The 20,558-nt window shown below is 33.2% G+C and overlaps 1 protein-coding gene across 1 annotated transcript in view; it reads right to left on the bottom strand.

Moving 5' to 3' along the window:
• Positions 1 to 20,558, bottom strand: part of LOC134848634 (uncharacterized) — a 29,837-nt gene that overhangs the window by 7,231 nt on the left and 2,048 nt on the right. Inside the window, exon 2 of the mRNA XM_063866153.1 lies at positions 18,931 to 19,123. Coding sequence (XP_063722223.1) covers positions 18,931 to 19,123 — 193 coding nt within the window. The remainder of the gene's footprint in view (positions 1 to 18,930; positions 19,124 to 20,558) is intronic.

The raw sequence follows: 20,558 nt of genomic DNA, 5'->3' as shown, positions 1-20,558 counted from the left end.
TTTTAAAATGTTACACGACGATAATTTAATCGAAATGTTTCTACGACTCAATAGATCAAAGCCAATAATCCGAACGATAAGAGAACTACCCGGAATTGCAAGAAGACCTCGAACCAGAGACGACATACGACAAAGTAGAAACTTACCATATAGTTATATGATAGTTCGGCAAAAGCCAACACAAACTTTTGTATTTAGAATACTACTAGCAATGAATTTAGATTTTCATTTGCAAACATAAAATATTGAAGTCAATCTTCAAAATCATTTCAGGCGCTAAACAAAATTATTAATATACAATAACGATTGATAAAAAGATCTCAGATCGTTTTCCTAAATTCTGCAGTAATATACAAAACATGTTTGAAAAATATTTATTGAAAAATCAAAATAAAAATTATTAGCATGACAATAAATGGTTAGTAATCATAAATCATCCTGTTGTTCCAGCTTCATCATCTAAACATAACAGCATTCATAAGCTCACTAATATTATAAAAACACCAAATCTTTTCTCTACACAAATTTAAATCATTTTAAACTTAATTTCACTTAAATTTAAAATCAGATCATCAAGGCTCATCCTTGGATCTTAAATCATTTTCTATTTAATTAAATTTAAAACTTGATCATCAAGGCCTATCCTTGGATCAAAAAGAACAATTTTGTTCTCCCCCACCCACTTAGCTAGTGTCTAACGACCTCAAACGTCGATTCACTATCCAACCCTTTCTAAAAACCCAGGACTAACAGAAATTTTTGAATAAAACTAATCATTCAAATTAGGATAAACAGTGAAGAACTTCGGTTATTCATCCTTCACTTGATCCCCCCTCTTACCAGACCCAGGATAAATCTTAGACTTAGTAAGTTTAAAATAGTATCTAACGAACTACTCGCGTTCTAATTATACCTGAACCTTGTGGATCGATTTACTATTCTCCAACCCTGAACACAATCACTACCCTTAAGTAAGATTAAGTAAGTTAACACCTTAGCTTATACTAGCCACGAGAAAGTAAAAAATCATTCTTCGGAATCGATATACTTTTCTCTCCAACCCTGAACAAATAGACCCAGGTTAGGCTAACCAAAAAATCGTAAGAACTAACAGTCTAAGAAAATAGAAATCATTTAACAACCTTTTGCATCCGTCATCCTAAACCTTATGTCATTTAAAAACCTAGGAAATAAACAAACAATCGTTTTACACAATTGTGAAATAGATAACAAAAAATACGATCTTGTAATCACACCTCATACACAAACAGTTGGATATATCAGAACAAAACGACAAACATTAAAAAGAAAAATAATAACCAAACAAAGACAAATAACACGAAAAAGATTTTCCAAAAACCGAAACGCATTTTCAGAATCAGAAACCAGCAGTTTAGACTTTATAAATTAAAAGAATCTATAGATAAAAATTGCCCCATTCACGATCAGTTATATTTTTCCGACTCAGAAACAACTTCAAATTCATCAAAAAGAGGAAAAAGAAGAATAAAAAAACAATATAAAGACAAACCAGTACACTTATACAATTGGAATCAACTAATTAGACACATCGATAGTTACATATTAACAGTCATCAAACGAAAAAATGAGCTCAACACACACCCCAGGTGAAGAAAGTCCAGATGATGATGATATCTTCCCCTTTATCGTAGATGCAACCACAGATAAAGGACAGCACATATTTTGCAAAAATTTACTCTTAAATTTGTTTGAACCCGGAATCAGTCCATGAAAAACAGAGTTCCCAGATGTAAAAATCAAAAGACAAATTATCGATCACTATTTGAAAGATATATGCAACTTAACACAACAATACGGAATCTACTCCATACAATTCAGCTCACCAAACCAGAATCACAGCAAATATGTAATTCAAACAGACGACCTTGATTTAGAATTCTCAAAAGTATTCTCAGAATATATAAAAAGCATACAATATCATAACTCACAAAGAGCAAACTCCATATTCACCAATGAAGTTTTTGCAATAATATATAGTTATATCTCGATATTAGAAAACGAAATCCCAATCTCAAATGTCTCACCGACAGAAACATCTAAACATATAAGAGTACGACATGAAATCACACTACTCTCTAGTTTTCTAAATATAATTAAAGAAAATTTCACAAAAGATGATGTTTCACAACATACAAAACATGACTTACAAAAAATCTTGGCATGGTTTATAATAGATTATTTCACACATAATCTAGATTTAATTTCACAAGCAAGAAAAAATTTTAGACCTCAAAACTCAAACGATGATACTGCCATCACAGAACAGTCAGACTATGTTTGGGACCCCGAATGGTCTCATCCCGCATTCATAAACTTCCCACAATCAATCTCAAGTCAAGCAATAAGTACGATATCTTATGTAAGAGATTATGTAAAAGTAATACCATTAACCATTGATGCAACACCATTAAACTATAATACATTTTTACCCGATATGCAAAATAATAGTTTAAACTCCACAATCATACACAATGAAAACCTCAATGGAACTAGAAATCTCACCCAGCTAGATATCCAGACACCATCACACTTCATAAATGAAGAAATCGTACACACAACAACTACACAACAAAGCATTTCACCGATACGTCCAAATTTAACAACACCAAGAAATACAAACCCTTCACAAACACAGGTAACCTTACAATCAACCGTTAAACCTTCGGTTGCCCCAAAATATTCAAACATGAATTATCAGACATACAGACCCATGACAATACCGTCAAAAACACGTAAAACGTTCACTAGAAACAATTTTGCAGAACATAATTATAATTACACACATCCATCAAAAACAAATTATCCCCCACGAAAAAATTTTAATAATTACACAAGATCTCGAAACTGGGATAACCCAATAGCACAAACTAATTCAGTAAATTTTCAAACAAATTTACATCCTTCACAGGATCGTAGTGAAAACTATCCATTTTTTCAACAAAATAAAAATAAAAAACAAACATCTTATCAAATGGATTACTTATCCTCAGATGATGATTTTTTACAACCAGATATATTTGCACCATATAATCAAGAATATCGTGGACAAGAAGTACAGAAACCACATACAAATCATAGAATTTTTTCCCCACAACCGATAGATACACAAAATCAACAACCAATTCAGCAACAAAACCCAATTAATACACAATATTTTCAACCAATTCAGCAACAAAACCCAATAATCACACACTCGTATCAACCGACGCAAATGCAAAATGAAATACCACTCCCATATTATCTTCAACAACACGAAATAACAAGAAATCAACTTTCAAATTTTTCTCAAATGCCAAATGCAGCAGAATCATTACAAATGACAATGAATCCATACCTTATGGGTGGATCATCAATAACATCAAATAAACCTTTAATGGTATTCACAGGAACAGACCCGGAATATTCTGTAGAAGACTATTTAAATGCAGTAACAGCAAATTTGATTTTAAATATAGGACCTGAACCAATTAATACGCCACTACATCAAAACTGGATACATCGACGCACAGCGTTGATACAAACAACTTTAGACGGCGCAGCCCAAAAATGGTTTTCAGTATTGCCTCTAGAAATAAAATCAAATTGGAAGAGATTTACACAAGAATTTTCAAAAATGTTTGACTCCGAAAGAAACAAACAACAACAAAGAGTTTTATGTAATGAAATTCGCAGATTACCAAAAGAAACCATCAAACAATTAGCAGTACGCATCGAAACACTAGTTCGAAAATTAAATTCATTAAATACACACGACTATAAAAACACAAAAATGACAGAAATCTTAATGATGACCTTAACACCTCAATTAAGGAAAATAGCAATAAAAAAGAGAGCATCCCATCCCTCCTCAATTCGAGAGCCCGATTTAGATTTCCGAAAACTAGTAGACAAACTAGAACAAGCAGAAATCACAATGAAACTCGAAGAAACAGAAAATCTGAAATTACAATACGTTAAGCGAATCGAAACAAATACCACAAGTATCAACAATATACAGGAATCAGATACAGACCTCGTTGAAAAAATCACTGAAATACTCAATATTTACGAAAAACACCCAAATTTTAAAGGCAAACCATCTTTCAAAAAATGGTGTAATTATTGCCGACGATACGGACATAGTATTTCTGAATGTAGACAAAAACAGCAAGACAATCAAAATAAACCTCAAAAATATAAAGAACCAAATAAATCATTCTATCAATACATGAAGAAAGATCAAAACCTACCAAACAACAAAAATGTATACAGCAACAACAGTTCAGGAAAACCACTACCGAGCAATACCAACTACACGAGAAATCAATCACCACATAACTCAAGTTATAGAGGAAGATCGCCAGAACGAAGAAATAAACAAAATTCGTCACAAAATCACTACAATAGACAAAATAGTAGAAATAACTACTCCAGATCAAATTCAAATACAACACGATTTGTTTCTAGATCTAATTCCCAATCAAGAAATAATTACTATCCAAACAACCAATCACGAAATTCATCATACAATAGAAATAGAAACTACTCCAATAATCGGAATAGAAGTTATTCAAACAACCGAAACCAGAATTACCCGAACAATCGATCAAGGAATAACTCATATAATAGATCAAATTATAACAGACAAAATAATAATTACCAAAACAGATCACGAAATAATTCACAAAATCGACATTCAAGTTATAATAATCGTTATAGAAATTATTCCCAATCACCACACAGGAATAATAACCATTATAATAATTCTAACAATCGCCACAGAAGTAGTACACCTAAACATCAAAGAAATATTAATCAAGTACAATCAAACCCAGAAACAACATCAGACCCTCCAGGTATTGATGACACAGGAAATAACGAACTACAACTGAATCAAATAAACTGTGAATCATCAGAATCAGAAAGTGATACAGAAAACACTATCTCCATAAATATGATAGCAGTTGAAAATGATTACGAACCTATTATATATGAACAACCTTTTTCATCACATATATAGGAAAAAATCAATTAGAACTCCTTCACAATTATTATATTGAACCCATCCAATCTACACAAACAACACAAGAAACAAACGAAATTAACACTACAGATAAATCCAATGAAAATGACAAGACAAAATGCTTAAATACAAATCACATCTATCAAAACATACAAAAAGAACAACCCAAAGAAAAAATTTGGACAATACCATTTCTTTTAGAAAGTCCAAGAAGCAAAGAATTTCAACCACCAGATCTTGAAATTGATTTTTTAATTGATTCAGGAGCAGAATCAAATATAATAAACATTCCCACATGGAATGAAATAAAACCCTTACACCCAAAGCTAACACCTCTTGAAACCTCCAGTAAACTAGCAACAGCACAAGGATCAACATTGGTAAACTATGGAAAAATTCAATTATTTCTTCTCCCCACAAGAACAATGGAGCAAAATAAAATTTTAACTAAACCATTTAAACAAATATTCCATATTACTGATATTAAACACAATATCATTGGAATACCATTTATCTCTAAATATATACCAACAATCAACATATTAAACAGTAAAATACTAATCAAAGATAAATACACAAAAACAAAAGACACATCCCTAACATTTTTCCAAAGATTAAACAAACAACCACCATTCTTTTCAAAATTTTATCCAATATATAACCAACAAAGAAAACACCTGAAACCACTATCAGGAAACATATATAATTTTTCAATAAAACAAGTTCACCAATATGATAAAAAACAAAACAAACAACACCTCTATATGTCAGATTTTGAATTCAAACCAATCCATAAATTTTTCAAAATCACAATCTCATCCATAAAATATTTGAAAAACTCGAATTCAGATATTATATCTCTACATGTATACAACAATACACCCTATCAAGTAACATTACCTGTAGGACTTTTAGGCTATTGCGAAACCAACGCTACGATATCACCAATACACGAAAAAGAATATCGCGTAAATAATATACTCCAATTATTAGATATTCGTCAATCAACAATTCTTAATGAAGAATTATCCATAAATAATATAATAAGTAATGAAAAAAGAAATACGGATTATTTCACAAGAACCCCATATTTCAAACCTACATTCAACATAAGTAACTACGCAGAAAATCAACAGAAATTTTTAACAATGTTTAACTTCCAACATTCACAAATAACACAAGACGAATTTGATAAATTAGCCAAACAGCTAATCAAATATTCATCAGTCTATGCAACATCCAAATTTGATGTTGGCAAAATCAGCTCATCACTACATCTCCCATTAAAACCAGATGCAGATTTCAAAAAACAAAGAGCAAGTAAAGTATCAATTCACTTACACGATAAAGTGAACAGATTACTCGACATTTTAGAACAATACAACATTATATCACCAGTAAATAAAGAAGAACAACCAAAAGGTAACACATTTATCGACCCTGTTATAATTCTAGCCAAAGGAGAATCATTAAAAATCGTTCTCGACGCTAGATACCTCAACTCACTCATAGATGAATCAAAGTGTAATTGGCCTATTGAACCAATACAAGTTATTTTAACAAAAATAAACGGAAAATACTTTACAACCGCAGATATGAATAGTGCATACAATCAAATGCCATTAGATGAACAATCGCGACGTTTAACACAATTTGTTATTGGAAACCAACAGTATGAATTCAACCGCTTATTCTATGGAATATCCATAGGACCAGCAGCATTTTCAGCTTTTATGAGCAAAATTTTTCGACCACTAATACTCAAGAAAAACGCAATCACCTATTTAGACGATGTTTTTATGCAATCACAGACTAAAGAAGAAATGTTCAATGTTTAAGAACAATATCACCAAATACTTCAGAACGAAAATCTGAAGGCCGCCCCCGATAAATCACACTTCTTTTTAACACGAGTAAAATTCTTAGGACATTATATAGAAAGAAGAACAATCACCCCATTAAAATCACGCATTGACGCTATTTCAGAAACTCCAACCACCGACAAATAAAAAGAAAATCCAAGAATTCCTTGGAATGCTAAACTTTTTAAGCAAATATGTTCATAAAATGCAATTATATCTAAGACCATTCTATAATATACTTAGACAGCAAAACAATTTTGAATGGAATACAGAACATCAAGCACGATTTGAAGAAATTAAAAAACTTCTAACTGAACAAATTTCGAATACAATTCCAGATCCAAATCAACCATTCTACGCAATGTGCGATGCATCGAACTTTGGCATCGGCGCAGCGTTATTACAATCACATAATGGTACAAACAAAATGAACCTTATATCAGCAAATTCTCGATTATTCACTCAAGCAGAGCTAAGACGCTCAACCCTAATGAGAGAATGTACAGCCATAATCTATACACTTACAGAATATGAATTTCTGATACTTGGATCAAAACATCCAACAGTTCTATTCACAGATCACAAACCAATCATTTTTCTCTTCACACAAAAATCCAACCCAAATCACCGAGTTTACAGATTTCAATTAATTCTAATGAAATTTCCAAACTTACATATAGTTTGGACAGCAGGAAAAAATCTTGCATTACCAGACACATTAAGTCGAAATACACCACCTGAATTTGTTACACGTAAAACTACAGTTGAAATACCTAAAAATATAAAATTCTATCTTGCAAAAAACGAAACATCACCCCGACTAGAATGCAAATATGCAGTAAAAACTGACGTTGAACAATCACAGATAAATAATCTACAACACTTTCCACTTTATTTAGATTGTCAAAATAACCACTACGAAGTTGATCTACTTGGAACATCAACTTTTAAACCAATTCCATACTCACAATGGATAAAAAATAACACCCAACAAAAAAGAGTAAAACAACACTCGCATAAAAAAGACCTTTTTCCACTAATTGAAAAAGAAAACCTGATTGATAAAATAAATTTATCAGGACCACAAACAAACGATTCAAAATACAGAATGAATCAAGTTTTTGACCTCCATGACCCACTTGATACAATACCCTTATCTAAATCAGAAATAGAAAACATTTTTCTCCCCCCAACAGAAACAATTACAATTTCAACATTGAAACAATACCAAAATCTTGACCCAGTAATTAGACAACTAAAATCATGGCACAAATATAAAACTAAACCCGTCAAGGCAGATACAACTATTTTAGGAAATAAAACACTCCTCCGATATTTTCGAAAATTTAATAGTACAACAATTAATGAAAACACAGACCTTCTAGAATACAAATTAAATGAATCTACAGTTCCCTGTCTCCCTTTAAGTATGATTCTCATAGCTTTTAAAAATTTCACATACACAAAATATTAAAGGACACTCTGGATCAGAGAAAACATATTCAAATTTTATACAAAACTTTTATTTCCCAAATGCACCAATATGGATAAAAGTACTATGCAATGACTGTATAGTATGCCAACTAAATAAACCTTACCCAAATCAAAAACAAATAGCACAAAAACAAGATTTTAAAGGACAAAGTTTGTACTTTAACCACCGTATCTCCTTTGATACAAAAGGACCAATTTCACCCTCATCCGAAGGAAACTCCTACATTATGGTAATTGTTGACGCATTTACACATTATGTAGCACTTAACCCAGTACCACATTGTAACGCTTATTACGCTTACACAACGCTTTATGAACACTGGATAGTCAAATTTGGACTACCAGAAATTCTAGTTACAGATAACGGTACAGAATTCATAAATAATGAAATTATCACACTATGTCATCTATATAACATTAAACACAAACCACGTACATCTCACGCACCTTGGACAAACGGCTTAGTCGAAGGTATGAACCGTTCACTACAAGAATATCTTAGATGTATCGTCAATGGAAATGATACAAGATATACTGAATGGTCAGCAGATGTAAAATTATTTCCCCTAGCATATAATTCACAAATCACGACAACTCTAGGAATGTCACCATATGAAATGGTTTTTAACCAAACGCCACGCAAACCAATAATTTTTACAGCAAACTCTCATAAAAACGCACAAGGTTATTGTCAACCAAATAAAGACTCAATTTGTTATAACCTACCTTTACATACACACGATGAAGATCATTTTCATCACCCACAAATTCTTAAATTAGCCTCCGGTACACACACCGAATGGATTTTAAACAGAGATAAAAAACACAATGAAATTTACCAAAAAGTAACAAAAAAGTTGTTACAAAGGCAAAACATTAATGAACAAATAAATTCTCGCTTTACACCAGCCTCCGATTTAAAAATTGGAACATTTGTATTAATACCCAATTTTAATACTCAAAAAGGAATTTCTAAAAAATTACAACCCCTTCGTAAAGGACCATACCAAATAATTGCAAAACCCACTGATGTCACATATAAAATCACCGACTCAGACAAAAAAGAAATCGTTCAACACCGAAATAACCTACTACCTTATTATCCAAAAGAATACGCACTCCGCGAACTAACTCAATTATATTCTTTTACAGGTTTAAAAGTTATTCAAAATAACCCACATACGGAAAATACAGCAAAGGAACAAAAAGGTTTTCACCTCAAAAACCAAATAACAAAATAAAACACCACAAAAAACAATACAAAAAATCTAGATCAAAATACATCTCAAAAAGAAATAAAAAATAGAAAAATGACAGAACAAATAATACCCCAAGAACAAATCGACAAATCAGAACATAGAGAGTCTTCACGACTTAGAAATCAACCACGTAAAAATTATAAATTATTCATCCCACAATCTAAAATATTAAAGAAAGTCGAATTTCAAAAACAACTTTAATTTTGTATTTCACAATCTTAGACCTTTGAAACATTTTGAATTTTCATTTTTCAAAATAACATGCTGACAAACACGCAGCGATTCTAGTTCATAATTAGCCAATAGGATTCATCCAATCCGTCACCTTCTCTAACTCTAACACAAACCAACTAGACGAACGATATTAAACTCCAGGCGTATCTATAACTATAACTTTACGACCTCCAGGTCAAAAATAAGCAAACCACTCCAACTTGACAACTAAAATAAATATCACCATAATATCATAACCCTCCCTTATCTAATAAACCAAAGATCAACAATATTTCCCCAACTCAGCCCTCAAATACCCCCCAAACAAATATGTTAAATTAGCCTAAAGTAAAAGAACGACCATTTTAATTAGCCTAAAGTATAAAAATCTCAAAAATACCCCAGATCATTTGACAAATGAAAATAAAGACAACGAAGACCTCCCGATCACCATAAAAATTGCCCCCAACAATTTTTCTCAAAACTCAACCCACCTGTCAAAAAACCAATAAATAATCCGACCACACTTGAAAATTGCCCCAAACAACAAAAAATATTCGATCAAGAAGTCATTTCGTAAATGCTCTTCTCTCAATCAGTCACTATAATTATCACAAACGTCAAACAATTTTTTACGATACTTAAAACTTTTATAATATTTCTTTTTGATATCTTTGAATCTTTTGTAATAATCTTAATCATTTTTTGCAATATTTTTTTAATTTTCTATTCCCTATTTGAACTATACCTCCAACTTTCAAAAGCTATTGACTATATCCACAGGTACGATTCACAAAACTTATCTAAATGATCCGAACCATTTTTAGTAGAACCGATATTTTTTTACTATTTGTAATTTTTATAACATTTCTATCATCCCTCATCTTGACAATATGCAAATGTATAAAAAAAGCAATCATCACATTCGCCCTAGCAACAATTCTCCTAATTCTTTTTTTAGAAGAATACTATAATAAACATAAACCTTTTCACTAAAAGAATAGACCAAAAAAGCTATCAAAAATTGCTACCCAACAATCACATAGTCAGTCTTCACCGACATCATCCCAAGAAAACCCGACACCACTTTCAACTACCCAAAACCCCCAAACATCTACACGAATTTCTTTTCAAGATAACCCATATACCTTTGAAGAACGACACGCTCGCTTATCAGAACCACTAGAACCAGTTCAACGACAAGCACCTCTAAGCGAACCAACATATAACTTATACCCAACACTACCACAAGAATTAAGTAGAATAAGAAATCCTAGTCAAAACCAAAATACAGTCGAAATAAATAGACAAATTATACATCCTCGACGAAACAGAAATTTTCAAAGTCCCCGAGTTCATTTTGAAATACCTCAATCCCCATCACAAAACACTCCAGAAAACCCCACTGGTATATAACCAGAAACCCCTACGCTTCTTTCACAACGTAGCACCTCAAGCCTACCATCAGATTACTTAGGTTCAACACCAACATCTGAACAAATACGTGAAAATCCTTTTAACCCCCCAAACCAAGCATCACGACTACCTTATTGGACAACACATTCATTCACACAAGGTGAACTAAATTTAGTAAATGATCCAATAGATATTTCTACGGATACAACAACATCCTCATCACTACCAGAAACATTATCACTACCATCAACACCATCAATAAGCCAGATTTCACCACCACCTTTTAACTTAAATTTCCCAAATAACCTCGACGCTAGATATCGAGAACAATCATCAACAAATATTCCTTTAAGACTAGACTGGAATACATTCACAGCACCTCCACCATTATTTGGACAACACCTAGAAAGTAACCGACTCCACAATTGGGCACTAAACAGACTACAGTATAGACAAGACATTCACGAAGACATTCGTGCTCATAACATCCAAATACTCCAACAAAATAGTCTACAATTAAAATTTGAAATCACGGTTAAATTAAACAACATTACTCAACATCCCTATCTATTAAATCCACCAAATATAACAGCTCAATCCCTACCACCACCATTTATAACAACTGAAGTAATATACAAATACGACAGATATACCAAAAAGACAATTGGTTACATCACATTTTATAACCCATACTCAGGATTGTCATACACATGTATATTCTAAAAATTTTAATTTTTCTCCAACTCCTTTTTCTAATAACCTCAAATGAAAACATAAACCCTTCTCCCCGCACAGGACCCCAAGATTTATTAGTAACACATTACGATTGTGAAGAAAACGAACAAAAAACACTACACAAATATGCAATAAATCAAGTATCACAATGCGAAACAGAACCACAAGCCATAGAAACTACAAATGTAATCGCAACACTTTACTCAAAAGCCCGAGCAACAACAGTTATAGGATATAAATTCACAGCAACATTTTCTGAAAAGAAAGTACATTGTTCACAAGTCTCAAACGGAAATAAAAACCGACTTGACCATGAATCATTCTACCAGAGTAATATAGAACGACTTTTACATCTCAATCCCGAAGATTGTAAAAACGAGTTACTCAGACTAAATATAACAAGAAATAAAAACACAGATAGAAAACTAGTATATTTCCAAGTTTTTGCAGATTTTGTACATCAAGCAGAACTTGAAAGATATCAAGGACATGTAAAATTAGATGAAAAATACCCATACAACGGCGCACACGGAAGATTAACTTATGATATACACGATAAACACTGGATACCACACATTGGTATAAATGACCCATCAAACTGCAAAGCAGACACAAAAAATAAAGGATATCAAGAAATCATGTTTTTTGATTGAAAAATACAACTCGAAAAAATACAACTCACACGCGATTTATCAGACAACACAATGATCTATCAAGGAATTCGATTACCTTGTAAAAACGATCAAGGCTATTGTGACCCTACAACACGAACACAAGCAACAATTGTTTGGTTCCCCGAAGACACATGTACAACATTTCAAGTAGCAAAAATACACGCTCGTATGATAAAATTTCACGAAAAATATTTTATACAATCAATTCCATATGAACAAGTCCATCCATCACGAAAACTAAGTTCTAATTTTAGAAACATAGACAATATAGAAAATAAATTGACACGTTTTCAAATATATCAAGAAACAGAACTTGCATGTAAATACAGAAATCCACTTCACAAAACACAATACTCCGAGATATTAGTTGAATACGAAAAAGGATTCGACATGACCACTGGAAAAGTAAAAATCGACCCATATGCAACAGGTCATCCTCTAAACGAAGGAACATCATACATACCAGTTCATTTTCAAAAAAATACAGGTCAACCTGGTGGACATTTAAAGCCCCAAGACGATCGAAGTACACGTTTACAAGAACTATCACTAATGAATAGTACATATTTCGGTAATATCCACTATGATATTCACTTAGATATGAAACTAGACTACACAATTAGCCGAATTTTTCAAGAAATGTCACTCTCCGAATTAGAAACACTACACCAACTATGCGAATTAGAAAGAACACAAATATTACAATCACTTGCACTAGCAGTATTAAAAATACCCTACGCAGGATATTTACTATCAGGAAATAGATCAAATTTTTTAGACTACGAAGGAAACATTTTATGGTTTTATACTTGTACCAAAAAAGTATCACCACTATACGTTTTTGAAGACAAACGATGCTATAAAAGAATCCCTATCTTTTATAAGAATAAAGTACATTTCGTTGACACACTTTCAAGAAGAACCTATTTCTGGGATACCGCAGTCCCATGTGGATCAGAAAATAGCCACAATGTAGTACAACTAAACCCTGATGAAGATAAATATTACCTTCTCACCCCATATCCCACATTAATGCAATCACTCAAAAAATTTTCACCTGAAAGCATTCGCGCTATCGCTCGAAACCCAAATATAGACTTACAATCAATAGGAATATACTCAAAATCAGATATTCAACATCACATTAGAACACAACAATTCCAAGAATTATTAACACAAATGGACACAATACAAAGACAATCAATTGACCAAAACTTACGCAAACTTGCCGAAACCGCAGAATTTGCAGACATCTATACGCAAGACTATAGCGGATATTTTAAAGACATTAAAGATTATATATATCTAAACGGTGAAAAATACCGTCCCCAAGATATATCGCCTATCAATATTTTTAGCTTTGTTACACTCAAGAATGAAATTCTTGATTTTCTAGGATGGCCCTACTACATCTTAGAAAAATTGACTATTTTATACGCAATGTTTAACTTTATTGGATTTCTTTTTTCACTCTTAAAAGGAATCTATAACACATGTGCTATACACACACAAGTCAATAGACAAGCAAGTGTAGCACGCATACTATTTGCAGGATTTTTTGCAATTTTTTCTACATCAATAAACAAAATTCTTTTAGACGCACAAATAAAAGAATACAACACAAAAATAGCAACAAGACAGAACACATACGACGAAGAACATAACAATGTAGACACAACGCCAACAGCACCACAATTACCACCCCTACCACATAACCATCCATTATCCCTAGTCCCACGTAATTTTCGAAACTTAGCAATAACACATAATCCAAATTTTAGACCAACCATATCACAAAGTCCCATCCAACATATAATGACACACCACTCACAAGATGAAAATACCTATGAACAAATTATAGAACAACCCCATACCACCGCTTTTCAGTCTCAAAATAATAATTTTTTTAGCCCACGATGAGCCGACAACTTGGATCCCTACACCGTTCAAATTCCCATCCAACCAACCTCACTACTCCAATTACAATAATACCACTTTTTGCTTTCCCACCACCCGATTTCCCAACCAGTAATGTAACATCAGGCATGAATTCCGATACTAATTCACACATCTCAGTTTTATACTCCACATCACTACTCAATAACCCGAATATTGAAACCCCCGATGAATTTGCCGACTCTGAACCATCTCCATCCAATAATTTTCACACAAACCCCTCAATTTTTTCCCAACCCCCTTTTCAACCAATGATACCAAATAACCCTGTCCCCACCAATTCTACACCCTCTTATGCTTCCCAAGTCACTCCAACCTATTCTTCATATCATTCAGACCGATCATCCAATTCTCCAGATACCCCCCAAATCTCCCCAGAACTAGATAATTTTATTAGATTACAACAACAACCCTACCACCTTGACACCCCCACCATAAACCAAATTTCATCCACAATAGATTCATCCAACCCTCCTACCCCTACACCCTCTTCAATTTATACCGAATCATTAGCACCATCATCCACATCTACTGAATCTTCACTCAGCACTAATAGAGCTTACCGCACTTTTAAAAGAAAGTTCCCCAACCATCCTTTCCCAGCAAAACCAGGAACAGCCCGTGAATATATAAATCACCCAAATCACACTAATACAAAAGAATTTTTAGCTATCACCTTACCCTCATTTCCACAATACACCTTAAACACCCCTCACAACACTAACGAAACACGTAACTTTGTAGACGAACACGTTTTAATGCCTACCCTTCCTTGGACCTCATATTATCATTTTACTAATCCCCTTTGCTTACCTTTATCTAACACTCACATCGATATAGAACGAAATAAGGACATGCCATATCGACTCACTACACCACTAACACCTAGACAATTTACTTACATAGGATATAAAAAATCGCTAAAAACATACACTGCACCCCGAGCTAACGAATATACGCTAGAATATTACGATCATAACATCATCAGAACTAACCAAGATCAATTCTTAGACGACGACCGCTTCGCTAACCCTCAAATCACAGAAAAATTTTTCATTAAAACACCATATGTATTTACACTCAATATATTTGATCGCAAATTTGACCACATCATCTCAGAAGCACTAACAGACACGCAAGCCTACGAAAGTTTTAAAGAACGCTTCCAAATATTTTCACTAACCTTTCATTTCCTTGCACCACATGAAAGAGATCTGCACTGCTCACACGATATTATGTTGCGCACTAAACAAACTCACACATATACATATTATCGTTTTATCCAAAATCACTTCGACCTACACACTCCCTCCAGACAACCACACCACCGACCCTTCCTTCTCCCACACGAATTTGTTCAACCTATAGAAATCCCCATTTTAGTATTCATCCACAACACTAAATTCAATCACAAATTATATAATCTAATCCAAAACACACCTTATGAGTTTGCAGTTGGCACTGAAGAACTAACCACCATTAAAGCACTTCAATTGCTTTGGCCACTGCAAAAAACTAAAAATATCATCCGCATCTTAGCTAAATTACTAACAACTTCAGATCTCATCCACGACATATTCCCCCACGGTTTCTTCCCCGACGACTAACAGGTAAATATGAATTATACATATTATTAACTAATTAAATTAAAATTAGAAACTAACCATTCTTAATTCATGTCTTCTTTAGAATTTTAGCCTTCATCCAACGATCATCTGAAAAATTCACAAAAGAAAATAAAAATTGAAAACTTCTTCAAACTATTTAAAACTCTATTAATTTTTTGCACCAAACAAATCACTAAAAATAATACCAATGCAGTAATTTAATTTATAAATTTTTTCCCAAATGCAGTAAATCTAATAATGATGAAAATTTGTAACTTAATTTTCCCCAACAACTAGCAGTAAATTTGCATTTCTATGTAATAACTTGATACAACGAAAATGCAGTACTAACCTTTTGATATTTCCTTTCATTCGCACAAAGATTCTATCCACACTCGCACAGCTCGCCCACGAAGAATTGTTTAAAATAATGAGTTTCAGTTTCAAGCTTTCACACTCAACAACTCTAACACATGATAACAAGTTTCAAACTTTCCTTTAACCCGGTTGGAAAGGAATTATATACTAAACAACACTAACCAACGCAGCTTACTAAACACCACAAATCATAGAATAACAGCATGACTAAGAAAAGGAAACCAACGGTACCCAAACCGGATTAACCCAGTTTAAAACTGGATAATTTATTTTTTTGAAGACTATTATAAAGTCTAAGAAAGAAATAATAAAACACAAAAAAGTCGAAAGACAAACCCATACCAAAAACAATATGATTTTTGAAAAAAGGACACAACCAACAAAACTTAAGAAAAACCACAACAAACCCAACACAAAACGTTGTCACATAACAGGACCTCTCGCAAAAACCGCATGCAATCATACTCCCACTCCTGGCCTAACCCACCAGAAGAGGACGTCCTGAGCATGCTCTATAGCCAGCCTAACCCACCGTGCTACATCCACGCTTTGTGACCACACTCCTATTTTTAATAAGAGCTACTCAAGGGTGAGTAACTCTTTAAAATAACTGAACTAAAACAAAAAGCTTTTGTGAAAACAACTAACCAAAATCATAACTAAAACATTAAACTAATAAAAATTTTACAAAAATGTAAATTATATCTTGCAGTATATAGATCAGCATACAACACCAAAGACGAACATCCAAAGACAAAATGACCCCACTACACTCGAAAAAGAATGGCCAACCACAATCAATATGCCGCCCACAATCACAACTCAAAGGATTTAGAGTACGACTTGACTTCGCAGAAAAGGACTTCATTGAACTAGAACAATGACCACCTCGATGTTCAAGTTTACGTACAGATCCGAGAAACCAGGCATCCCCTCCACACACAATCTCCACGCCATTCCCAGACAAGGTCAAACACAAAAGAAGTTCTCTACATGAAACGGAAAAACCTGTCATAGCCAACCATTCTGAAATCAGATTTGAGTTTGTTGCGAAAACCCAGTCGTTGTCCTGAGAAGACACAACGATTGAATCTGGGACTTCTCTAATAAGAAAACCCAGAAGAAATAAGATGTTCGCCAAATACCAACGTCCATCATCCATCCTTTGAATTGCAGAAAGACTATTCTAAAAAACTCTGTAAAACCCGGATGGGTGGAACCTGATCTAAACTACATTTTATGATTGGATAAATTAGATATTTTACCACTGTAAAGTATTTAATATTAACCAATCATGATCCATCTAACTAACAACCCACTTATTTGTTAGTGCTGAAATTACTTGTAATTTCAGCACCAGAGAGATTTGAATTTAACTTAGAAATTAGTTGACTCTCCAAGAAGACTTCAGCAGCCGCAATAAACCAGTATACCCTAGATCTATTGAGCCTAGCAGAGACTAGTTAAACAACCTGAGACTAGATAGTATAAGAGTAAGATTAGGATCGGTATTAGACTAAGAAGTTGCACGAATCTATCCGGCCGAAAATAAGATAGCGTGACGAGCAGACGGTGTACCCTATCCGAAATTACTCTATGAGTTATACACTTCGGTCCTAACTCAACACACACACACGAAAAAAAATTGATGGTTTTGGTCTTAAGCCATATATGAATATGATGAAATTAATCTTTTGTTAAGAAATTAATATTTCATTCTAATCTGTTGCGAGCCAGTGATTTTACATATATATTCATAAGTTTATAACTTGTAGCATGTATATTTTATCCTGTTGGTTATAATGAAATTTGTTTGTGAAGGAAAAAAAACAATGATTAACAATTTGGTCAAATTGCCTTTTTTACTTTCCTCCTCGGCTCTTTAAATTTTTTATGCTTAAGGCTTTGAATCGTTGATTTCACAAAAATGTAGATGAATACAAAATGTTTTCTGTGTTGAGTATTTACCAGGCATGGGCTATATTTCAAAATAGTTGAACTTTTTAAAATTAAATTATATTTCGCAAAAATCAGTGAAGGTGCAGTAAAAAAATTGTGAATCTAGAAAAGATCTTATTTGCATTCCAAAACATGATTATAATTCAATATTTTCTCCTTTTTTCAGCCAAAACTAGTTTTTTGCTAAAAACTGAGAAAAACCAATGTTGTTTTAAAAACACAGAGATGAAATTATATAAGCAGCTTGGGTTTTTCGTGAAGCTCGTGACATTCGAAAATCCAAATAAACATAACATGAAATAATATGTAAGCATGTAACAATACAGCACTTGCCGACAATCTTCTGTTTGCAGTAGTCGCATGTCTTGGCGTGCTTCTCCAGGAAGCACTTCTTGCAGACCTTCTTGAATCCGACTGCGAAGAAGGGCTTGCCTGTGAGTCTGGCGTTGCAGGTGTTGCAGAGGAAACAGTGGCCGTGGTAGCTGTTCACGCCGTCACTCACTTTCGTGTCGTAGTATGTCAGTGACTGCAAAAAGTTCAAGAAGTCCGAAAGCTTCGAAAACAAAAGCTATTAAGCAGCGTGGGAGTGCCAAAATTGAATTGAGTGTTGAAACATCTTAACGTATTTTTCAGTTTCCGAATAATTTATAATTTCTCTAAGTATTTTTATTGAATAGCTTATAACTCTTATCAATAATATATTAATAGAAAATTTGATGAAATTGTACTTCTGTTTAGTATTTTTAACGACTCTTCAAGAAAATAGAAGGACTTTTTCCATTTACCTCCCCACCGGGCTAGAATATATAACTATTTGATACTGCGTTCGGGGCGTTATAATGGGAATTAGTCAAACTAGCGAATAAAACAACTTTGAGGTTGAAAAATTCGAACCACTCAGAGTTCTTAATGTTTCCTTTCTCAAATTGGGGCGAACATTTTACCGTACGGTGCACTCAGCCTTCCACTAAGTTTTTCTTAGAAACCTGCCGCTAAATAAAAATTTGTAGAATTAGAGAAAAAGTAGTATAGCGTCTAATATTGACACTGAATGCTTGTCCCAGGGCAAAACCCTGAATATTTCAAACGCTCTTTATCTGGTCTCCGATAGTTTTGACAAAAAAAGAAAGAAAGCTTTTAGATTTCCTAAATTCAACAGCTTAATTAAGTTCATTTTTGATTGACTTTGAGTTCGTAATATCTCAGTACGCTTCAATAATTCGCGCGTACGCTTCAGCATCATAGATAAATGATTATAGGTGCTCAAAGTTTAGTCAGTAAGCAAGGCTATAATGGCATCTCGCAAATCCTTGAACATAAACAAAGAAGGTCGCAAAAGAAACAAAAGTCAAAAAGATAATGATACTGATGATACTGAAAAAGATACTAGAGGACCAACTAAAGCTGCAGGTATCTGTTTGATAATTTTGGTCTTCGTTGTACTGATGCGGAATGAAATAAGTAATTTCAAAAAATTAAAATTGGGCTTCATCCAAAACCTTAATTGATTCTCTATAAAAATATGAGTAAAATCTATAGTGCTTTTAGAATTTTCCCAGAGACAAAAAATTTCTACTTTACATTTTAAGGCGTAGCATTTTATGCACGGAGTATTTCCACAAACTCTTGCTTCGTTTAAACCCTTGATATCAGATTGAGTTTTTTCGAGAAGAGTAAAAAATTTCAAAAAAACGGACAAGAAATCAAATCATTTACTTTTCTGCAGGCCATAACTGTTTTTATTTAAAAAATATAGGCGTGAGCGCTTACACAAGAGAGCTTGAACTTTTCTTTTCATTGAACCCAAAATCTCAAATTGAATTGACTTTTCTAAGGGGCCAGAACTTTTTGTGTAGAAAAAAATTTGGGCGTAGCCGATGATGCACGTGATCTTTTCATAACGCATCTCTTTGATTGAAATCAAAATCTCAGATTTTGGGGGTAGTATTACCCTATCAAAT

This window comes from Symsagittifera roscoffensis, chromosome 6 (genome assembly GCF_963678635.1).
Source record: "Symsagittifera roscoffensis chromosome 6, txSymRosc1.1, whole genome shotgun sequence".
Lineage (NCBI taxonomy): Eukaryota > Metazoa > Xenacoelomorpha > Acoela > Convolutidae > Symsagittifera > Symsagittifera roscoffensis.
Note: the sequence above shows the minus strand (reverse complement) of the source record. Positions and strands in the feature narration are given on the sequence as shown.